Genomic DNA, 24,914 nt, shown 5'->3' on the forward strand with positions numbered 1-24,914 from the left:
CCTTCATCAGATGAAGGGTCTAGGCCCGAAACGTCAGCCTCTCTGCTCCTATGATGCTGCTTGGCCTGCTGTGTTCATCCAGCCCTGCACCTCGTTGTCTCGGATTCTCCAGCATCTGCAGTTCCTACTATCTCTAACAGAATGTATGTTTGTTTCATAACTTCTGCCCTTTTTTGTGGTTTTGGACTGCAGCTGTTGATTCTATTTTGCATTTACACCTTCTGAAAAGAAACTTATGTTTCCTTACTTGTCCCTTCAGCATCTCCTTTTGCCATGCGCCATCATTCCTTTTGAGATTTAGGACAGGATTTTCAAAGGGGTTTGGAAGCTAGATGTGGGTTTTGAGAATTGCAGCCCCAGAGATTGTCCCAGAATCTCAATGCTTCTGGAAGCATTTTGAATTTTGAAATGCATGGCAAGAGTGTTCGCTAACAAATAACAGCCTCTTAAGCATCTTTAGCGGCTTGTTAAAGAGCCTGCTTGTTCCTGAACGGCATTTTCCAATAATTTTTCAATGAGCTCAAGCACACCTTCATGCCATGTTGGGTGCACCACAAGGCTCAAAATAAACTACTCTAAAATTGCCTTGGCGACAAATCTGCAAGATTAACCATCATTGACACAAGCACAGGTCTTTACTTTGCTGTATGCCTTGTTCCTCCATGATGCCCTTCCCAGGAGCTGCTTGCTTTAATCACCAAGGCAGCAACCATCCCAAAATGACTGTCAACTGCCTTTACTGCTATACCAGGCAGGCACCTCCCGAATCCTGGAGATGATGCCCCTTATAATTAGTATCAAGCCTGTTTCCTGGCCAACTAAGCCATTTACGTTTAAAAATCACATCGAGTATAAAATAGAAAGGGAGCACGAAAGGGACAGGAAAAGGGTCATTTGGTGGAGAACTTCTTGTTACAGTTGGAGTTCAACAGTAGATCAACTCATAGTTGAGTCATCCAGCAAAAAGGCACAAAATACCAAATAAAAACCTAAATAAAGAACTGTGGATGCTGTAAATCAGGAACAAAAACAGAAGTTGCTGGAAAAGCTCAATAGGTCTGGCAGCATCTATGAAGAAAAGTCACAATTAACGTTTCGGGTCTGGTGACCCTTCCTCAGAACTGATGGTAGCTAGGAAAATATCAATTTATATGTGGGAGATAGGGTGGGGTAGGGGGTAAGGAGTAAACATCTGCCAATACACACTACCTATTATTTCGCACTAACAGTCCTCATTAACAGCTACTCAGCCTCCTAGCCAGATTGTTATCAACTCCTTTGTCTATCCAACTGCTCTTCTCTCTCTTTGGGCTCTATCCCCACCTTTCGTTTACTCCTTACCCCCTCCCCCCACCCTATCTTCTGCATATAAACTGACATTTTCCTAGCTACCATCAGTTCTCAGGAAGGGTCACCGGACCCGAAACATTAACTCTGATTTTTCTTCACAGATGCTGTCAGACCTATTGAGCTTCTCCAGCAACTTCCGTTTTTATTAGGCACAAAATACTTTAATTCTCTACTTGAAAAATATTGATCTCTTCTTTATTTCCGTTTACAGAAGCTGCCAGCAGCCTTTGCCTTTCATCTTACTGCCTTTACAAAATCCAACCAGAACCAATACACCAGACAGTGACATTAGTGGTCTTATCTACTGGCATGCTTTAACTGGGATCATACTTCTCCCTAAGGTGACGTCACACATATTCTGACAAACTGCTATGAGCAGTATTGACAGTCACCAAAAAGTACAACTCAAACGCTAAAGATACATGTCGTGGTCACAGACCCGAGGGTGTGCCCTTATTGGAGCAGTGTAGCTTCAGGTTCTGCATAGCCTAGTAACATGATTAAAATTGGGGTGAAATTTAAAGAATTAAATACCATCTCAAAAATAATGAGCTCTGAGCTGATCTAGTGAGATCAGCGGAATGAACGGTACCTGTGATGTCATACAATGAGCTAACTGTATTTTATGCAGACCAAGAGAAAAAAAAACTGTTTTATCTCAAACATTTCAGATCATAAGCATTTAATATTTCTGCAAATATTTCACTCAAAAGTTTGTTGAAAAATCACCAATGGGATCGTGACTCGCTGTTAGCAGAAAGTAACAAATGTTTGATTAAAAGGCAGATCTCTCATAAAAAATCAATACTTCATTTTTAAACAAAATCAGCACAGTATTAAAATGAATGGATATTGAAGTTATTTATTTACGGAATACTGGTAAGTAAATTTTTCAGTTAGTAAGATATGCCTTTGTATCCTAAACAGGCAGACATCCTTAAATGTACGTACCTCTCCTCTGTGAGGAAGGTGCACCAGAGATCCTTGCAGAGGTAAGATCTGGTTTCTGTCCCTCCTTGACTTCAATTGTCACAAGTGTCTTCATGTTGTCTTTATTGCTATTAAACTTTTCTTTCTCTTTTTGTCCAGAAAAACTTCTTTGCAAGAGGTTGAATGTTCTAGCAGACACGTCTGAACACTTAGCAGAGCTGAGTTGGTCTAAGTACACTGAGCTGTCTGTGCATGTTTTACTAGAGTTCTTCTCTGACGCAGGCTGGAGTGTCTGTGACTTGCTTATGTTGCTCCTCCCTGGAGTTCTAATGTATGATTTATCAGTAACAGCATTTTGTGAGTAAGGTTTCTTAGTGTAGTCCTTGTCAAAAGTAATTGTCTTACTTGATTCATCTACAGGAACGTCAGATGCAATCAGGTGACTTAAGCTTTCAGAAGAAGAAATCAATGAATTTGTTTCCCTAGGCTGGCCTTTCTGCACTTCGGCAGTTGTGAAATTAGATTTGACAGTGCTGTAAATTAAGTTACAACCAGATTGCGGTGAGTGGTTTCCATCCCTTTGGACAAAGTAGAACGTGTTCTCCTTCAACGATGTAGACCTGTCTCGCTCTATCCCATTTCTCTTGTTTGAACCTGTGAGTTTGTTACTTCCACTGGACAATAAGTATTCATGCTGTTTATCTGTTTTTCCTACAGATTTACCCAGTTCCGTGTCCTTAAGATCTGCAGACTTTCCTTTCAGAGATGTTTCTGAATTTGAACTTTTAATTTCTTTTATCTTTATTGCAGGGCTGCCTGAGAATAACTGCTGTTGCTGTAGAATTCTGCTATTTCTGCCTTCATTTATCTGGTTTCTCTTCTGAGTGCAGAAGTTTGCTCCAAGTTCACAAGGTTGGTCAGATGAGTCCATTGTAAATTTCTTCATTCGGTCACGTATAGAGTTGTTTTTCCTAATAGGTGAGCTATTCATGCATATGTCACTGGCTGTTTCTGAAAAGCAAGCACAGAATGAGGACCATTTACTCAACAGCATGATACCAAACCTACAAATAATTGCATGACCCTTTACTTTATAATTCTTTAATCTAGTGACTAAATATGTATTTCGATAGGCAAAAAGCTGGAAATTCATCTGTATCATTAAGCATGTGCATCCTTATTGGAGGAACGTGTTTTCAATTAAAAATTCACAATGTCTGCTGGATCTGGGAAAGAACAGCAGGAAAGGCTCAAATAAGCAGGGTCAGTCATGCATTTTATGTATAAATATTACATTTTCTTTACCTCAGTGGAATAGGAAATTACAAAAGCTTATTGGATACCTTAAGGTTCCATTTGGAACATCATTAAGCTCCATTTACCATTTGTCTATCCGTTGGTGTCAGTGGTAGCACGTATCCAGCTTTGCTGATCAGTTCTGGAGTTGGAAATATCCATTTAAAGTTCACTGATTGAGCCTGTAAGGGACTAATAACATCCAGTAAGGAATGTATCACTTTAGATAAGATCTAACAGTCTTATCAAAATGCTACAGTTTCCCATCAACTGGAGAGTGGAAGGAGGCAGTTTTATGCATTGAAAAAGACTGAGATGGCTTTTGTAACCATCTCATTGAATAAAGAAGGGAGGATCATAGCTTGCAGAGAGGAAGTGTGACTGGGAAACTTTGACTGGAAATAAATATTGCTAATTTTGCATTTTCTTTTTAAAGATAAATCTACTAATTGCAAGGTCGAAGTGTTTAAGATTAACTAGAATATTATTATGAAAAAAATATAAAGAAAACCGTGAAGAATTCTACTGAACCCAAAAGTAATGCAGCAACAGTGGGGAAAAGAAACAGCATTTTAAAAGTGTGTATACAATTCTAAATTGGGATCTTCTACAGCTACCTGAGAGAACAAGGTCAATAATAGGAGTTAGCCAAGGTCACACTTGAAGTCCAAATTAAGCATGAATAGCTATCTCTCTGACACTCACTGAGCTGCCTGGCTGCACTATTTAATGGGTAGCACTACTTTACCAGTCTTTGCGCCTATGTCTCAGATACTCAGTCCCAGGTTACGCTGGACATCCAGAAATATAGACTTAGTACAGCCATCAGGATATGTGCAGACAGTGACATTATTACACATGGAATGTAGTGCCGCAATTGCATGTGTGCAAACGCATTCTGTTTAGAGTTTTTTTGTTACCAGTAGCTGACATCACAGGGCCCACATGGGTGCAGGTTGGCAGTCATTTTGATATACTTCTTTGAGTTCAGACCAATTACTCCATTATTAAATAATCATGATTTTATGATTCAGTTAAATGTAGCATTTGAAAGGAACCAACTAAATTTCTAGATTTAGGTAAGATTGACTTCAATAGGATGAGACACAGACTGTCCACAGTAAACTTGTGCCAAGTGATAGAAGGCCAGTCGAAAAATAACTTGTTTCAGATAATGTTCATAATGTTCAGTTAACATCTGTAAGGGGAACAACATCTACTTGTCAAAATAAAGAATTAAGAGACAACATGAACACTAAAAAAATTCTTATAAACTGAAAGAATATAGATCCAATCTATTTAATCTTTCCTGATAGATCAGTCCCTGTATCTCGGGAATTAGTTTGGTGATCCTTCATTGGCAAGTATATCTTTCCTTGGGTAAGGTTTTGCGGAATGCTGACATTCTGGCTATAAAAATGGCTCTGAACTTCCAGTTGCCTGTGACTTCAACATACCATCGTGTTCCTTGGCCAATATTTTATCTCATGCCTGCTGCAGTGTTCCAGTAAGGCTCAGTGCAAGCTGGGAGAACAGCATCTAGTGCTCTACCTGGGGACCCTACAGCTTCCTGGACTCAATATTGAGCTAATAACTTTTAGAGGCTAAACATCTACTTCCATGTCTTTTACCCACCCCCACACCAAGGCACTGTCATAACATATGCTGCTTTCAACACAGCCAATCTTTTCATTTATGGTCCCCATTATCAGCTTTTCTTCCTCCTTGACTTACTATCATGCATCCCTTTGTCTGCCTAACTCTCTTTCTCTCTTTCTCAGCTTCTCTCCACCTATTGTTCACCCCACCCATCCCCGCACCCCTGTCATCAGCATATATATCACCTTTTCCTGGCTACTATCAATTCTGAAGGGTCACTGAACTCAAAAAGTTAACTCTGCTTTTCTCTCCTCTTCTATGAAAGACAACATGCCATTTGTCTTCTTAATTGCTCTGTGTGTTGTCTTTCAGTGGCTCATGAAATCGATTTGAGGTTCAACATTTCCCAGCCTCTCACTATTCAAGAAATACTCTGTATTTCTACTTCTCCTATTAAAGATGCATCACATTTTTCCACATTGTATTCTGTCTTCCAATTTTTTTTCCAACTCACTTAGTCTTTACAAATCCCCTTGAAGCATTCTCTTCATAACTCACACTTGCACCTTGCTTTTTGTCTTCTGCAAACTTGGATATATTACATTGAAACACCACTCCAAATCATCAAATAGGTGGTGAGCAGCAGGGAACCAACTTCTGAGCCTTGGCATATCCCACTAGCCACAGCCTGCCAAAATGAAAATGACCCATTTATTCCTGCTTCTTTCCGCCCATTAATCAGTTCTCAATCCATGCCAGTATATTCTGCCTACTCCCAAGTACTCTAATTTTATTTACACAGCTTTTATCTGAAATCGTATTGTAAGTCTTCTGAAAATCCAAGGTTCAGAAATCCACCAGTTCTCCTTTATCAATTCTGCTTGTTACATCCTCAAAAAACTCTAACAAGTTATGAATTGTGTTTTCTTGTTCGTAAATCCATGTTGATTCTGTCCTACCACTGTTTTCTAAGCATCCTTTTTATTGCATCCTTTATTATAGATTTCAGTTTCTTCGCTACAACTGATGTTAGTCTGGTCTGTAGTTCCTTGATTTCCCTCCCCTTCCTTTCTGAAATAGTAGGATAATACAATTGTCACCATCCAATAAGCAGAAACCGTTACAGACTTAATAAAATTTTGAAAGATAATCATTCTCATCCTCAAAGTGGTTGATAAATGTAGAAGATATTTGCTGGCCAGATTCTCTAGCACTATCCCCCAACATTAAATTTAGCCTCAGTGTTGTCCACAATAAAGCACAATGCCATGCTGTAGTCATCAATGTTACCGTTCAAGAATTCATAATGTTTGATATCATTTGTAGTCAAGGAGTTGCTTGCTTGTCCAGGAAATGCAATGCTCGGTAATTAGAACTTATTTCACTGTTAATGTCTGAAGATGCTGCTCAAATGGGTGTGACTCAACAAGAACAAAGACACTAGCACAAACATTTTTAAGAGCATATTGTATATATATTTAGAAAAGTACAAGATTATTTACAATATGTATCACACATGCCACTTCAGTGATTTCAGTAAGGTTTTTTCTTGCTTTCTCTCTCACAACATTCAGTAGCAGGACAATTTCCACAGCTGGGGTAGAGTAAGTCTCCTCTGTTATTGGCCTTCTTGACCTGAAAGACTTGAGCAATTGTACCCAAAGGTGTTTGGACCTAGAGGGCTCAGGCCTATTGAAAGTGTCCTTCCCAGATGCATGCTCACTGTTGTCAGCTAGAACCTCTGCAGGCTTTGGCATCACAGACAGGGAAAAGGTGGGGGATCCAGGTACTTCTGTAGTATCCTGAGAGGAAGCTTCTTGGGGACTTGTGTGTGGCTCCTTCCAATAGGTGCTTGATGGAACCACCTTGTCTCTCTGAGAGAAAGGGGCACCTTGAGCGAGTTCAAAATCCCTCATCCTCCAGCCTTGTTGAGCACTTATGGGTAAAGTGATGAAGTGCACGTCTGTACAAATATACAGATACTGGCAGAAACTGAGTGGGTGCACCTGGCTCTTCATGGCAAAAACTATATGCAGCATGCTGGAGCCAGCAGTGTACTTCTAATGTTGATGGTCACCTCCATCCATTAATCCAGTTTACTGACTGCCATCAACAAACATGCTTGCTGTTCTATCTATGCATTTTCATGATGTCATTAATAGCTAAAATCATGGGGTCATCTTCCACCTGGACCTGAGCAGTTACCTGATTTCTGGCAATCCGCTGTGTCAAAGACCTGGACATTTCTTCTTTGACCAGCTGCTGAGACGTGTCAGCGATGTGCTTACCAGATTGCACTCCCATTTTTAATCCAGAAAAAGTACTCACTGAGGTGAAAGTCTATGAGCTGGAGGAAGACGCACAGATAAACTTTGAAGGTGCATCCTCTGAGAACAGGTAAACATGTTTGAGACACATATTAGATTAAGTGGTGGAATGAGCTGCAGGGGTAAAAGGGCAGTTTCTTACTGTATCTGATTTTCTTTTCCACCAAATTTAAGACAATGATGGTTTAAACTCACATCGAAGGCTGTTTTGCATTTCTCAAGGTTGATTTTATTGGATTTGAGATTTTCTTGGTAACTTTCCCCCTCCCTGATGAGAAGCGGTGTCTGTAGCTCAACCTCCAGCTCAAAAACTCTGAACTTATGCTGCTCATGCATTGCCATTGCCATGGCATCTAGAGGCTCAGACATATTATAGCCATGATACATACCTGACCTACTATCTTTACTGTGTTTGTTTCAATTAATTTACAGTTCTGCCCCTCACCTAACTCCCTTTACTTACCCAACTCCTGATATCACACTCTGTAAACTCAAGCAGCAGTCAGTGCAGGCGAGGCTGCATGGGTCTGAATAGGGGGTACATTGATGGGGACTCACCAAAATTAGTATTGCAAAATATAAGTCACAAAATTAATGATGCAAGAGTGACAAATCACTTGGAGCTTTGACGTCCATCCCAGTATTTTAAAGGAATTATGGAAGAACAATACAAATGCCTTAACCGTAATCTTCCAAAGTTCTCTTGATGCACCAGCCCACTTCTTAAGAAATGTGACAGAGGGAAATCAAGGAATTACAAACCAGTTGCCCTAGCTCTTGTCAGGAAATTTCTAGGATCTATAAAAGGACAGGGTTACTCAGCACTTTGGAAATTGTCAGCTGATCAGAAAAAGTCAGCAAGGGGATTTCAAAAGAAATCCAGTTCTGTAGAACAGCCACATCAGTCTTGAAATATTAATTTTGTTTCTCACTCTGCAGATCCTGCCAGAGCTGCTGAGTTTCTCCAGCATTTTCTGTATTTTGGTGATGATAAAGAGATTGCAATAATCATTGATGGCTTTAATCTATACAGAAACTGGCCTGGATGAGGAGTTCACAGGGGTTACAAAGGGATGTCAGTTACACAGGGATATCAGCAAAGTGCAAATAAGCCACTTGCTTGCCTTTTTGGCTGCAAAATGATGGATAGAATTGGCAAAAGAGAATACAAAGAAAGGATGATGAAGTAGCACCATATATTTAAGAATCTACTCTGACATAATATGCAGAAATTAAACTGGAAATGGGTAAGGATGATATTAGTGATAAAATGCTTAGGGTGTCTTACTTTCCTCCAAAGGCTATTTGCCATGTGAATCAAACTGGGAATAAAATATCTCAAAAAGAAATGTAACACCAATATATGACATTTTTACCACAATGTTCACAACTTAGCCTGTGGTTTTGTAATAAGTATTTACGTTACTGACCCTTAGATGTCTGATGTGAATGTAATCGTCATCCAAGGGAAGGGCAATAGGTTAACGAAAAAGACCAGCTTGGTATGCATGGTGGTCTATTAAATTGTTATTCGCAGATTCTGCAAGGTCAGGGAAATGATCAGGACTGGGAATAAAATAGAGATTAGGTACCACCAAAGAAATTTAAATAAAAATAGCTTGGGGAAATTAAGCAAAATGTTCAGCTTGTGAAAGAAGATGTAAATAATGAGGCAATGTTACTTTAAAAGGTTATAATAAATAACTTGAAGGACAAAGACGGTAAGCTACAATATAATAAGTCTGTCAAAACACAATCTCAATTTTTATAAGTGCATTGAGTTTGCTTAATGTTTATTCAAATCAAATTCAGTACCTCATATGGTACTCTTCTATATCTCAACAGAGTTTGCTCCATAGCAGCCATCTGCCAGTTGGTAAAAACAATGTGAACAGTTAGACATAAGCATTCAGAAGGTTAAATCACAATCACATGGGGCCTCATAAATTAAATGTTACTGTTCATACTTACAGTTCCGAAGAAGGGAGGGGTTAGATTCCCTGAGCTTAACAACTGGACATCAGATATAAATCTATGATACAGTTCATTAGATGCTGTGAGGTGGAAATAACCAAATGAACTTTTCTGCTGCATCATTTCCACTATTTCCAGTAGGATTCTACAGGGCTGAATCCAGTAGCTCAGAGTGCTTTCTATAGTTCTTTCCCTCATTATGTTCTCTTCTTTCTTGCATATATTAGCCCTAGTTTTGAGAGCAGATCTAGGGAATGCGCGTATAGAAATTACATGATAGCAGAATCAACCTCAGATATACGCAATGCCTGTGTCACTGCTGCGACATTTTAGCTGTAGGCTTGAGCAGCATTTTTTTCAGTCTCACAGCTCAGAAGGTGCCCAGCTTTCCAAATTTTCATCCTCATCTGTAAGTCGCTTTGTCAGTTTTAGATTAGCATCAACATGCTAATGACTTCAAATCAATGCGAATACATAACAAATTATAATATATATAGTGCCTTTAACAACTTGCAGAGGAAAAGGCTTTCTAGTAAATACAAAGCTGTTTTTTAGAGTGAGGAAGGAGATGAGGATTAATTTAAAAAAAACTGGAGTGAGGAAGCTGAACATGCAAGGCATTTCAAGTCCTTTGCTGTTTCCCCTGCCTCCTTAAAGTGAGTGAGGCAATGAGTAATAACTATAATTTTTGAATTCAATTCCTATTATTATGTCTTTAACCTTGCAATGTCTGTGAAGAATGAAATGCTTCAAATGGCCATACCAACAGAACTCCTGTGCTACTTTTTTCTTATTCATTCATGGGATGAAGGCGTCACTTTTTTAAGCAGCATTTACTGCCCATCCCAGTTGCCCAGAGGGCAGTTGAGAGTCACCAACATTGCTGTGAGTCTGGAGTTACATGTAGGCCAGACCAGGTAAGGATGGCAGTTTCCTTTCCTTAAGGACATTAGTGAACCAGATCAGTTTTTTTCTGACAATTGGCAACGGATTCATGGTTATTACTAGATTCTTAATTCCAGACTTTTTTATTGAAATTCCACCATCTGCTGTGGGGGGGATTCAAACCAGAATGTTAACTTGGTCTCTGGATTAACAGTCAAGCGAAATACCATTAGGCCATTGTCTCCCCACTGCGTACATTAGTTGGGGGTTTCCATTTAAACATTTATTTGGCATAAACTTGGCAGATAAATATTCATTAAAAATTAATATTAAGCCAAAGGAATCATTGTAAGAAGAAAATTTAGGGGTCCAGAGCACAGGGATAAACAGGTGAAGGCACAACTGGCAATGGTGGGGCAAAGGAGGGATGATGCCCAAGAGGTCAGGTTTTGGAGAACATATTCCTGAAGGGTTAGTAGAGCAGAAAAAAGTTATACAAGTAAATATAAGCATGAAAACCTGAAAGAATTAGGATTTGAGTGAATGACACTTGGTGTTGGATAGGATGTCAGCAAACTAGTTTGCAATGAGATGAAGTTTACAGGGAGTGGTGGTTGGGAAGCTAACCAGTACAAAACTGGAGTATTAGAATTGGGACGTGTCAAATGTATGGATGAGGTCTCAGCAGTGGATGGGTCAAGGTAGGAGTAGAAACAGACCATGCAGAAAACAGCTGTGTGGAAGCAGGATGTTGTTAAGAATCCAGTTTTCTAGTCAAAGGAAGAGAACAGAACACAGGAATTTTGTGTTGCTGATGTGGAAAGTGAATCTGAAATATAGATTAAATGGATTGACTTTCAAAAGACTTTGGAAGTTGCAACCTGGTGTTACGAGGCAAAGTGAGCCTGTTGGAATATGTTCTTGTAACATATCTGCTAGAAGTGGGTGTACCTTGAAAGGAGTTATAAGAGGATTCTTCATTGCCTTCATTAGTTAATGCAAAAATATCTTTTCTTTAGTTCAACGCAGTAGCGCCTGTTTTGAGTTTTGATTTATGTTCATTTCAGTTTGAAACTATTCGTTTGTTCTTCAGTTTATTTACATTGACACCTGAATTTTTTTAATCAATCTCTAAAGGGATATTAGCATGGTATTGTCACACGGTGTTTTTTTTTTGCTTCGTTCAGAGCTGTTTCAGTGATTTGGCAGGAGAGGAAACCAAATGGTAACATTCAAATATGCAGTTGCAGGAAAGAAGAACCCTGATCATTTATTAGGCAATAACATATGTAACAGTTTTAAAGAGAAGTTTGGGCAGTAATTTGCAAAGATGGTCAAAAGTGGCAACTTTGACGAAGAAGTGATGGTGTGGTTTAGAAAGGGATCGGGACTGATCTGGGGAGAGAGAGAAATGCTTACATCATTAACGAGCTTGGAAGTGAGAGAATTGCTTATATCGTCAACGAGCTTGGAAGTGAGGATGGAAAATTGAGTGGTCAACATATAGCAGAAATGGGATGAAAAGACCAGGGTGTGGTTTCATTAACACAATAAGTTTGGAAAAGACCTGAGGGAAGAGAAAAAAGAAACTCGAGACCAGGGGAGATTGAGTCAAGGAGACGGTTGGTAATAGAGAAAATAAACCAAGGATTATCACAGGTTAAACTAACCATGTCACTGTCATGCACACAAAACATTTAGATCAGAAACAAAACAATAATGGCAAGAGAGTATAGATACATAAAATAGCAAATATTACAGGAAAACTATTGACTATTTGGTTAGGTTTTCAATTCGATGTTGGTGGGCACAATAAATGAATCAGTTTTATCCTTCTCAAATATCCATGGGTGCACTTGCTGTACTTATCAGGTCCAGTAGACAAAAGACAATGATGCAAAATCTGATTACCTTCTCCTTCTTGACCCAGGATATTGAGATTGTTTTTAATGCCCTAATGCCAGTCAACTAGATTAGTATTGAAGCTAGTATTTAATTAGCTTTGCTAGTCAACACAGAAATTTGTGAAACCAGGAGAGAATCTGTTTAAGAGCTTTATTACCAAGACATCTGATTTCAGAAAGGACATTTCACAGAAAACTACAGTTAGGTAATCTCAAAATAAAAAACACCTTCATTCAGCAGTGATTCAAAGGATGAAAAGCAAAGGTCAGTTGTTCCTTCATTCCTTATGGGCTCCCTGCCACATATTCAGCTACAAGAGCTGGCAGGCAAAGTTCTTGGTTGAGATTCAGATGACAATTGAAACAGGTATTCTATGGCGCATTGCATAGTAAAGATAAGGGTAAAGTCACCATTGTCTTACCAGACCACGGAGGATCATCTTGCTAATGAGAGAGAACTCGTGGGGGTTTAACTTAAGAGTCACCACACCTCAGGCAAGAGGTTGAGAAGGAGAATCCTTTATAGTAACCTCAACTGTTTCAGGAATGAACTCACACTATTGGTGTCACCCTGCATTGCAAACCAGCTGACTAGCTAGCCAGCCAACTGAGATAAACCAACCCCTAGTTGTAGCCTGTCAACACTCACCATCCACTAAAAACCTGTGGGGCTATATTAGAGTGCTACCTGAAGATTGGTACATCGGTCTGCAGAAGCTGAATGTAATGAAAAACACTTTGAAGGAAAGAGTTAAGTAGTTTCTCTTCATCTGTTTAATTTGCTCACATAAGTACTCATGACAAAACATCCAAAGCAAATTGTGAAACTGTGCAGATTTGCTTTCATTTAAGTTTTGAATTGCAGCCAGTGAAGATTAAGAGAATCTTTCAGCATTTGATTATAACAGGTTGTGTTGTGTCCTACTGGAGAAAATATTTCCATATTAGGTTAAAAAATGCAAGAAAGTGACATGGCTTTTACACCATTCCAGTGAATGCCATATCTACACATTTCCTTTTTTTGCTGTGTACTTTTTACTGCTGTGTGGGAAAGCACATGTATGAGACTATGCTTTGCAAATACACTGAAAAGGAAAACGCAGATGTTTATAAAGTTTATCTGATTGGAGTGTTCCACCCAAAAATAAAAACTACACTGAACAAATGTAAACACACCAAAAATGGAAACATTACAAGCTCACAATAAGGAACTAGCAGGAAATGGAGCAAACTGTTCTTCTAACTAAAGTGAACATTTAAAACTGCAGGATTCCTTTTGAAATCCTCAACAGACTACATCAAAAGGTTTTGACCAGGATTGAATACGTGTTATATATCTTGTCCTCTACCATACAGGAACCATAGAAGATTTTCACTAGTAACAATGGGCACGGAGCTTTGCTGGGAAGTCAATTATCTATGAATTCTACAGAACTCAGAAATCTTAAGTTCAACTTTAATTCTGGGTCTATGTTGAATTTACTTATTCAACAAAAATAACAGCAAGAATGCTGCAATTGGTATCAGCAGCCTCTAATGTGGAAAGGAAATTCATTTGTTGTTACTGCTCTGGATCATCATCCAGTAACTTTTGCTAAAAAGGGTTAGTGCATGAATATCATGAGAGGATAGGACCAGCTTCAGCACCTGTTTTACATGATTGAATAGCCTACTAAAATTGTCAGTCTATGTTCATATGTGAAAATGATAATTATACATGGTAACAAAAGATATTGCTACCATTGGGCTATAACACAGCGAAAAACAATGATCTTTGGAAGTAGAAAGCAGAAAAGTGCAACACATTAGGCCACTAGAATTGGTACAACATATATTCATCAGACTACTTGATGTTCAAACAAAAACACCACTCATACAGGCACCTCATTCTAGTGTTTGTATTGGAAATGTAATGATTACAGATATGTGCAAAGGCATACAATGTTCAAATATACATTTCCAGTCTGATTTTCATGGAACCATGGAGACTGGGCACTTTTAAAAATGGTGCAAGGAGCAGGATTCAGATATCCTACCTCCATTTCTGACAGATCCTATTTTCATCAGGTGAGGGGGAAATTTGCGATTCCAACATGTGGGACACCCTAACTTAGGAGGGACATTTGTACTCATCTGTATAACAATCATGCTGTCAAATTATTTAAATTGCTGCCCCTTTGATAATCAAAAGAACTACTTGTCTGTTTTTGAGAGATTTGAAAAAAATTCGTTCTAGCATTTTCGAAGCTAATTGTCAACATAACCCAAAGGGCCATCACCACAATATTATTAAGGCTTACCTGGTTTCTACCACATATCACAAAATGGAGAAAGGGGACAGTTGTAACCTCAGTCTGATGACAGCTTAAAGGTCATCATGGAATAAGTCCTCGATGTAGGGTTATGAACACAAATGTTTGTTTTTCCGAGAAATGAAGTACCTTTTTAAATATATAATGTATGTAATAGATATTTACAATTTTCATTCATATAATCTTCATATGGCTCCTGAGGTCTGCGTATGGTAGGTACTGAGTGAGTTGACATTGAAGGGCGTAAGGGCAAAGGGCAAAGGGCAAAGGGCAGTAGAGACATGGTTGACATATGTTAGCATGCATGGAGAATAGATTCAGATATCAGGGACGTGAGGGCTGAGGGTTGGCATTTGAGAAAACAAATTGCAGACAACTGGCGTAGGCCTTTTAAACAGACCGCTTTCAGCATTCATGGTCGTCTCTGATTAGCATTGGGGTGGGGTGGGGGCGGTGGAGACTCAGACTGCATTCCATACCTACCTCTTCCAAGAGCAAACATTGCACCATTCCGAAAGGTTCCCCCAGAGGTAGGTGCCGAGCCGAGATCCAGTTCTTTATTTCCCAGGCCATCCCATTATGTACTAAAAGTTAACAGTATTGTAAAAGCTAAATGTACGTTAATAATTTTATGGCCTAAGTTCTGTCCCTGTACAAATATTTGGTTTCTTAGTTCATAGTACATCAATCCACCAATTAAAACAGCCAACTACTCAGTCTTTTTACTTCTGATGAAAGTACACAGTTCACATCAGAGATAAATACCTGGACCTGGTGATTAATATAACTAGTTTTGTATTCACAAGGCTATTTAAATAACAAAACACTCTGTCTCACCAGTTAACTCTTTCTGCTTGGATGGAGTTGCTGTGCTCCTTGGTGTTTGATCCTTGTAAATTATCTATAAGGCAACAAAGAGGATGAAATGCATCAGTGTCTTACCTCAAGACTTTCTGGGCATTTTTCCACACAAAAAAAAATTGGACAAAAAATGAGATTTCAATATTTGTTTTGAGTACTAGATAGCATAACATTCAAACACATGGGCACAAATATAGCTAAATGGGCACAGTTGATTGTTTTGCACAGCACTCATACATAGGCTAGTTCTTCAGCAATATTTGGTATTTAGGGAGACATCTGCCACCTTGGTGATGACACATGTTTTGGATCCTTGTGTTTCTTTGAAGAAAGACTTTTTAAGCATCAATTAAACATCAGAAATGTAGCAAAGAGGCATCAAAAGGGTTAGCCAGAGGCACTGTATTTCAACAGTAGAAACTAAACTGTTCAACAAGAACTTGATCTTGTATTAAGTAAATAGTCTAACAATTGGGATAGTATACTCTTTATACTTTTTTTTATTTCTGTAATTCCATGCAAACAGAATTGATTTGATTATGACAAGTGACATCTATTATGTTTTATTTGTTTTACCTACTGTGGAATAACATCGTTTATGAACCAAGCATAGTGTCAATTCAATCTGTCTTCAAAAAAATTAATGGATTACATGTGCTTTGTGGATAGAAACCCAGTACAGAATAGAAGAGAATTTCCTGACTACCCGTATGTTGCAGCAAACACAGGCAACCAGACCACTTTTGGAACTGTCACCACCAAATCCATTTAAATGTCACTCCTCATCCCTCTATGTCCAATTTAGTCTACTGTTTATATTAGTATTGTTTATTTCCTCCCCTGGTTTTTAGTACTATGTAGAGTCATATTTGCCACTCAACACCCCATCTTCACAACCCACCTTTATTTTTGATTTATCTGTTCTCTAATGTCTGATATCATCTGACTGGGTGCAACACGCAAATGCAGCTTTCTGTAGCTCTCCTTTCACAACATTTTCATTTACTGGTGATCAAGGCTAAATTTGTGATTGATGTGCCTCAATGCACACTGTCAACAAACATACAAGAGAAATTACCATGGGAGAGGGTCATAGGTAACATCTAACCAGGTTTGACATTTGCAACTGTTTTCAATTTCTAGACATTTCATTGTATTATCCCTAACTAAACTAAAACAGCATTCTTTATGTTGGTTTTAGATTCTATTTGTACGTAACTTCAACTTCATTCAACCCTATCCCGAGGTCATGCCTGTTAGTTACTCAGCCTTCTATCCACAACTCAGTCAAATCAAGACCTGATTTCCAATGTGTTCCTCATCAGCCTTCCAAGCTTCACTGCATACAAATTCCAGTATGTCACTTACATTTTTTCCTGCAATAAACGCAGGCCATTTAACATGCCTACCGTAGTTTCTTATGGTCCTGGGCAAAGCAGTTGCCATACCAGGCCATTATGCACCCGGACAGCATGCTTTCAATGGTGCACCTGTAGAAGTTGGTAAGGTCCTTATGGACATGCCAAATTTCCTGAGCAGCCTGAGGAAGAAGAGGCATTGTTGTCCCTTCTTGACCACACATGTGACAACAAAATCAATCAATATTGAGCCTTCACTGACTCTGTATCCACTAATACATGAATATTAAAATTCTCACTTTGACGATCATACATGGTTTTGTATGACATTGCATTTTTGAATATTATTCATTCATTGGATATATTGCTGATTGGGCCACCAATCAGTGCCATCCCTAATTGCCCTTGAGTAGGCTTGCAACCATCGTCAGTTGTATGTTTCATCTTCAATACTCTTCCCTTCCTTCTTGGCTAACTGCTGATTGGCCTGAATTTAGGTATTAGTTGGCCATCAGCACTTTTGTAAACTTTTGTAAAATCTCTAAATTCTTCTATCTTGATTTATATTGCCAAGTTTAAAAGCCACCTTTACAGAAATCTCCCCCATCTTTTCCTAACAGGCATTACTTTTGCCTCCACATCTCTAATATATTTTATTTAGGAACAGGCTGCATTAGAACACACTGTCCACAATAATTTTTTAAAGCATTTTTTTCAGGAAAGAAGGGACTCCAATTTTGCACCTTTGCTGGAGATTTTACCTTATTGTCAAGTGCTATGAAACATGTGTTCTCTTCATTGTTGTTATTGGCTTTTCCTGTAGATGCTGAAGGTGCATTATCATTGATGTCTGAATTCAACCAATTTTGGACAGACCCCAGATTCCCATTCCTGGACTTTATCTCTGACCGGAAAATGCTATCCGTATTCTCCATTTCAGGTGTGACAGGTCCTGTGATGACAATTTCATTGTCATTAACTGAGGCACATCTGTCTTTTCTAAGAACTTCAGTTTCTTTCATAGTGTTATTTTCAATGTTGAGACTTGAAGGATTATTCTGCTGCAATGCATCGTCATATTGTGTTGAAATTGTCCTGTGGGTTTCTAATGTGCCCCTGGAACCGTTAGCTGTCATGTATTTGCTGGAATCCTTGCAACTTTCATTTTTCCAGTCAGAGTCAGTACTAGACGAGCGACAATCCAAATGAGAGGATTCTGCCCTGTGTCGAGATCCCCGAAGTGGTTTCACTGAACCACCATCAACTCTCTTCAGTGGATCGAGAACAACTGTTTCAGAGGCTATTTCTGTAGTTTAAAAGAAACAAATTTTAACTTTAACAAACATCATTTACTGTGCATAGTAACCAGCAGAATGCCAATTCCTTTTCTAACAAGTGCAGAAGACTAATATTGCCTGAACGCTACTATCACAGGTCATTACTGAATCCGTGCTTCAAGAAGTGCTTTTGTGAATGTTTATTATTCTACTTCATTGATAAGAAACCAATATAAAAGCCTAGAGATCATAATGTATAGAATAAGTAAGGTACATACTGCTCCAGAAACTCACGTCATACACATCACAGAAAATTATCCTTCACAGCACTGATGTTCATTTGGTTAACCCAGTCTATGCATAATTTGAAGTTGCCCTTAATTACTGTATTACCAATGTTACATGAATCGCTATTTTTGCCTGATTTATATTGTGCCCAGCAGTACCTTTATGGAGGTTCGGTGGCCTACAAACAACTCATATCAAAGCTTTCCACCAAAATGGATTCTATATCTTGGTCTTTCAGTGTAAGATCATCTCTTACTAATGTTTTGGTCTTACCCATCATTAAGAATGCTACCAAGCCTTCTTTTCCTTTTTACCTATCCCTCCAAACTGCTGAGTATCCTTGGATATTCAGTTCTGAATCTTGGTCAAACTGTTGCTTCATCTCTGCAATGGCAATTAAACCTACCTCAATTTATGCATTCAAATCACAACTGTTTTTATGAATGTCAAATACATTAAGAGGAAATGAATTTTATTTAGCTGTTTTTTAATTCTTCATGGAATGTGGGCATCACTGCCCATCCCTAGTTGCCTTTGTGACAATGGTGTTAAGTTGCCTTCTTGAACTGCTGCAGCCCATTTGCTGTGGGTACGCACACAACGTAGGGAGTTCCAGTATTTTGACCCAGTGACTATGAAGGAATGGCAAAATAATTTCTAGTGAGAATGATGAGTGGCTTGGAGGAGTCAAGTGACGGTGTTTCCATGTATCTGCTGCCCTCGTCCTTCTAGATGTTGTGGGTTTGGAAGGTTCTACCTAAGGAGGATTTCTGCAGGCCAACTTTTAAATAGTACACACTGCTGCTACAACTGAGCGACAATGGTGGAGGGAGTGATGTCTGTGGATGTCCTGCCAATCAAACAAGCTACTCTGTCCTGGATGGTGTCTTATTGTGACGTTGGAGTGGCACTCATCCAGGCAAAGGAACAGTATCCCATCTCACCCCTGATTTTCACCTTGTAGATGACAGCCATGCTCTGGGGACTCAGAAGATGAGTAACTATTGCAGGATTCCTAACCTCCGATCTTTTCTTGCAGCTATAGTAGCTACAAGGCTAGTCCAGCTCAGTTTCTGATCAACGTAAGCTCCAGAGAAGGTATAATGAAGACATTGCAGCTACCTACAGCTGAGAGAAAGGCAGTGCCCGTGAGTAAGGAACCTGTTACCTACATCTGCCACTTGCTGCAGATAGATTTGCAGCTGGACAGCTTAGAAGGAAGCACTATTTCTGTGGTGCTGAATATCACAGCTGCACTGAACCTCCTAGCCACTGGCTCATTTCAAATCTCAAATGGAGACATGTGTGACCTCTCCAAATGGCTGCTCACAAGTGCATTTGTGAGATTGCTGCTACCTTTTTCAGGGAAACAATACAGTATATCCAGTTCACCATGGATCCAGACAGACAAAGTGTCCAAACCATCAAACTTTTTGGATTCCCTCAAGTTTCAAGGGGCCATCAACTGCACATAGTTCAGCAGGATGGAATTTCGCTCCCCTGATGTCCAGCTTGTTGCGATCACAGATACCAATTCCTGCAGACGTGTGCTCACTTTCCAAAGAGCTGTCATGACACTTACATTCTGCATAACTTCTACGTTCCTTAGGCGCCCCCAACCCCTCCTGTTCAGATTTATGGCCAGACCATCAGTATAGAGTTATGCAAGTTTACATAGGAGCTGCGCTTATATGATTGATTATATAATCTTCATTTGCAAGGGGTATTCATCCATCACTGAGAAGTAGAAAGGTTGCATTTTGCTGATTGACTGAGCAATGAATTAAAGCCTCAGCATTCTTTGCACTGCTCCTTTTGATGATCATATGAGTATCTAGGGTGACTACTGCCTCTCAAGGTAGTTCAGAAGGAAAATATAAATAAATAATCAGAAGTTTTAACAGATTGATAAAAACCACAGGATTGTCATTCAAATTACTATGCTTGTTTAAAGTGTAATGCAATACAAAAGGTTGACACCAGAGCACCTAAAGGTCACTTCAATGCTCTGGCCGTTCTTTTGTGACCATAAAATCTTAGTGCCACTTCTGCAACTGTGGCTAAGCTTGAGGAAGCCTGCTGGCTGCTTTGTTTCTTTGCCTCAGACACTTTTGGCAGGCATCCTCAGTTGGACCAAAGTTAAGAAAATCTATTAGGGGTCTCCTGCACTCCTCGATACCTCCTCAAAGAACTGTAATAAAGAACTGTAATAAATTTGTCAGGCATTATTTTTCCTTTCAAGAAATCATTCTGACTCTACATAATTATATCATGCATTTCTAAGTGTTGTGCTACTCTGATCATGTGGGCAGAGCCGTGGTAATGGAATTCATGTCCCTGTGAGTGTAAGTTAGGGGCATGAAGAATTGAGTAGGCAGTAGTAACTACCCTGGAAGAACACAGCAGATCATTCATCCTTTTGCAGCTCTGGAGCCAGATTCTCTTGAGCTATCCATAAGCACTGACCCTGCAGCCACCTCTGTCAAGGCTGACTTTGTCAGTCAGGATGGCTTCCTGTTGTCAACCATAGAGAAAAGAAATTTTTGTTTGGATAGATTCCAGGAGAATCTCCAGGATGCTGTCATTGAACAGTTGCACTGGCTTTTGCTGGTCTGTGATATCTCTAAGAGCGGGTGAGATAATGGGTAGAAGTTGAGTGATGCTTCTGGATGGCAAATGGTGAAGTGCTGCCCAGGTGCCTTTTAAATATTGTACCTGAAATTTGAACACAAATTGACGGAACCTCCTGCCTGCCCATAAAACTAAGAGTTTTATCCACACATGAATGTGCAATGAGCTGAGAAGAATATAATCACACAAGAAAACCAGACATTCCCTAGCAGAAGTATCTCCTGCATTAGGCCTACCTCCACATTTAGCCTCAAACAGCAAGATCCTGTCCAGTGCTTCACTTGACAATGAGCAAGACGTTCTGTCCTGATAGTTGTAAAACATACAATTCTCTAGGTAGCTACTAGTTGGGCTTTGTCATTTTATTATCCATATTTGTTACCTTTCATCCTGCTCTCTTCTGAATGTCATTAATTTTCCTTTGTTGATGTTCACTATATCACTGGCCAGCAGGAAAAAGATGACGCTTGGAACAAGGGAAGGCCAAATTGCCCAGCTAGAAATCATATGGACATGTAGATTTAACTTGGAGGCCAAATGTGATGTGATTCCTGGGAAGAAGATGCAGGCACCCCTACTTAATGCCAACTTAACGGCTTTATCCTGCTGCCTCTAGTTTTCACCCAATAGTGGGGGTGGGGATAAGAAGGGGAAATTCCAGAAGGTGGGGATGAGAAGAGCACTAGGGAGAGATGGGGGGAGGCAAACCCCTTCTCCCCCTTCCTTTCTTTATTCCCCTGCTTCCCGCTCCCAGGCCTTCATCCTCCCCTCTCACACCTCCTGAGTCTTTCTGCTGTCCCCTCGTCCCCTTCCCGGTCCTTTAGCTTCCCCATTCCTAGCTCCTGGACCTTTCTCCCTGCCACTTTGCCTCCTCCTCAGCTTTTTTCTTTCCTCCTTCCCAAGTTCTCTCTCTCCCTCTGCTGAATCCAGTATTTTCTCTGCATATGCACAGTGTGGCCTGTGCACATGATGTTTTGACATTATGATGTAGACTGTTTGGAATAGGGAGCATGCACTCTCTAGAGTTTAGATTTGAAACTAGTGCAATATAGGTGTTGGTTACATTCTGAAGGGTTTTGAAAAATCAAGGTCAAAAAGTCCTTTTCAGAATGTTGACCTAACTAAATATATATCAGGGTTCAGGTGACTGCAAAACCCCTAGAGTGTCAATGAAAAATTGTTGATACTGTGGGGTTTGTGATAGGGAGGGTAATCATTGAAAGGCATTGGCTTGCTTTTTGTCTAAAAATAATCAAGAATTGATCTTAGCTTAGAAAAACCCAGAGATTGAGAGCTTTTAGGGCAGTTTTGGAAGAGAGTTGACTAGACTCAGAAGCAAATATTGTTTCTCTCCCCAAAAAGACATATTGGACAGTTCAAGGAAAGCTCTGTGACATTAGTGTAAAAATTTAATTTGTGAAATTGTAAGAGCAGGACTGTTTGGTCATAAATCTGTAACTGATTAAAAGATTGAGGCTAGTGTAAGCTTTCATGAGTACGCATATAAGAAGACTGAACTTCACAGGTCAGAACTGGAAAGAAGCAGTTAAGTCAAATCTAAAGATTTGATATGAAGGATAATTTCTCTGCAAGTGATAGTTTTAGGAGTAGATGAGACTTTGTTTTATGTGTTTTAAGATCTTTCAAATTGTGTCCTATACTTGGAAACATGGATTGTTTATTATTTTTCTTTTGTTTAATAAACTTCTGTACTATTATTAAAGAAAATCTACAGCCTGACATACCTGTATTTCAGTGAATGACCTCCACGTTAAATAGAAAACAAAATACATGATTTATCAAGTCAGATATCATTCTGGGATCTGACTTCTTCAGTAGTTCCATCAGCCAGGATCATAACAGCACCCATCAGCCCTGGTGTGGGTGTGGGTGTGTACGTGTGTGGTGGTGGTGTTAGTGTTGGTATGGATGTGGTGGTGGGAGGCTCTTCAGCAGGCCTACAGTTCCTCTGCCCACTAGAATTCAGTTAGTAGACATGGGCCACCCTGTGGAGGGTGACTCCTTTTTAGTGGTCGAGTTGCAAAAGGCTTTTCTATATTTTACATTAGATTTAGTGTACCTCCAACAGTGCGCACTCTCATCCTACCACATTGCAACCTGCAGCTGCTTCTAAGTTGGAGACCAGTTATTGGCCTTCCAGCTTTGAGTGTCCATTGCCATCCTGAATTGGACAGTGAGTGTGCCATTTGGTCATTTTAGGAGTTACTGTTCCTCACATAGTGCATGCTTCGGACCCTCATTTAAACCTGAAATCAATTCAGCAGCTTGCAAAAGGCATTTCCACAGTCATCGGTGGGGCAGTCCACAGAAAAGAAAACTGATGGGCATGCACAATGAACTGTGTAATGCACTGGCAGATTCATCAGAAAGCATGCAGTTACTGCCAAGAAACAACTAAATGATCCATGGCTTCACACAGATCTTGGTGACCATTTTTCTAGCATGCCAATTCTATGAAAACTCTTGCACATCAAAACACGATGAGTGTTTGATGGTCAATATCTCAGCTTCAATTACGGCACAAATAGATGTCACCTAATATTTGAGTACGATAGTGAAAGCAAAGACTGAAGTCATGGAAGCTCAGGTTGCTGCCACATGGCTGAGAATTCTGCATCAGTTTCAAGTTCACTCAGACTAAGTTTCTATGGCAACATGTGGTTTGATACTCATGCAATGTCTATAGCTATATCTTCCCATTGCATAACTGGCCTCAGATGCACTGAAAAAAAATGTATAAAATTGGAGCAAGAGAAGGCCAGTCACCCAATTGAGCCTGCTGTATCATTCTCGATCACAATGTTTTATTCCTGCTCTTTCTCCCCATACGCATTGACACTTTAGCCTCTAGAAATTTATCTATTTCTTTCTGAAATATAATCAACGACTTGGCCTCTGCAGCCTCCTGTGGTAGAGATTTCCACAAGTTCAGCACTAGCTTGAGTGAAGAAATTTCTCCTCACCTCACTCTGAAATGGTCTACCCCATATCCGGAGTCTGGTACCCCTTGTTCTAGACTCCCCAGCAAGGAGAAACATCATCATCACTGTATCCAGTCCATCCAGACCTGTTAGACATTTGTACACTTCAATGAGATACACTCTCATTTTTCTAAACTTCAATAAATATGGACCCAATCCCTCCTCATATGACAAATTGTACTCCCTCTATGGCAAATATATCCAATCTTTGGTAAAGAGACCACAACTGCAGGAAATACTCCAGATGTGGTCTCATTAAGGCTAATATACCTGTGGTAAAATTTCCTTGCTCTTGTACTCACACCCTTTTGTAATGAGTTAGAATAGAATACTTGTGGCTGGCAGATATTTGAAAGAAAAACAGAAAGTGCTGAAGAAATTCAGAGATACAGATTTGGGTCAAAATGCAGCAATTTTGCCCTAAGGGCATTGTGGATTAACCCACAGCATGCAGACTGCACTAGTTCAAGAAGGCAGCTCACTGCCACTTCTCAAAGGCATCTAGGAATGGACAATAAATGCTGGCATCCAGTGACACTCACGCCCCACGAGTGAATGAAGAAAACAATCTCAAGTCCAATGACTTCTTCAGAACCAGAAATCTCTCTTGATCTAACCGCCTGCCATTGACATACATTGGAAAGATTTGTAGGTTTACACTTGACCTGTTCAGCTGCATTATGAATTCACCTTCCTTGATTATCAAGTCCTGAGATAGGACTTAGACAAGTGTACGTAGTGCCACAAGGCTTCCTTTGTAGATAAAAAAAATCAGTGATCAAAGGGGTTCACAGGGTACAGCGAATAATATACAAGTGTCTTTATTCATGTTAAGAAGAAATAGAAGTTTGCTATTAAATTGAGCACTCAAGCACCTATACATTTAGCATGGAATGTGAGGGGCAAGGCTGAGGAAATCA

General features: G+C 39.6%; 1 protein-coding gene across 2 annotated transcripts in view; it reads right to left on the minus strand.

The window, feature by feature from the left end:
* The window catches only part of LOC109910819 (cytospin-A), a 301,509-nt gene that overhangs the window by 141,641 nt on the left and 134,954 nt on the right, over positions 1-24,914 (minus strand). For both annotated transcript variants that reach the window (XM_020510070.2, XM_020510069.2), the window contains exons 7-9: positions 17,558-18,102; positions 15,415-15,478; positions 2,302-3,291 (exon numbers count right to left, since the gene is read on the minus strand). In XM_020510070.2, coding sequence (XP_020365659.1) covers positions 2,302-3,291; positions 15,415-15,478; positions 17,558-18,102 — 1,599 coding nt within the window. The remainder of the gene's footprint in view (positions 1-2,301; positions 3,292-15,414; positions 15,479-17,557; positions 18,103-24,914) is intronic.

This window comes from Rhincodon typus, chromosome 24 (genome assembly GCF_021869965.1).
Source record: "Rhincodon typus isolate 14 chromosome 24, sRhiTyp1.1, whole genome shotgun sequence".
Taxonomy (NCBI): domain Eukaryota; kingdom Metazoa; phylum Chordata; class Chondrichthyes; order Orectolobiformes; family Rhincodontidae; genus Rhincodon; species Rhincodon typus.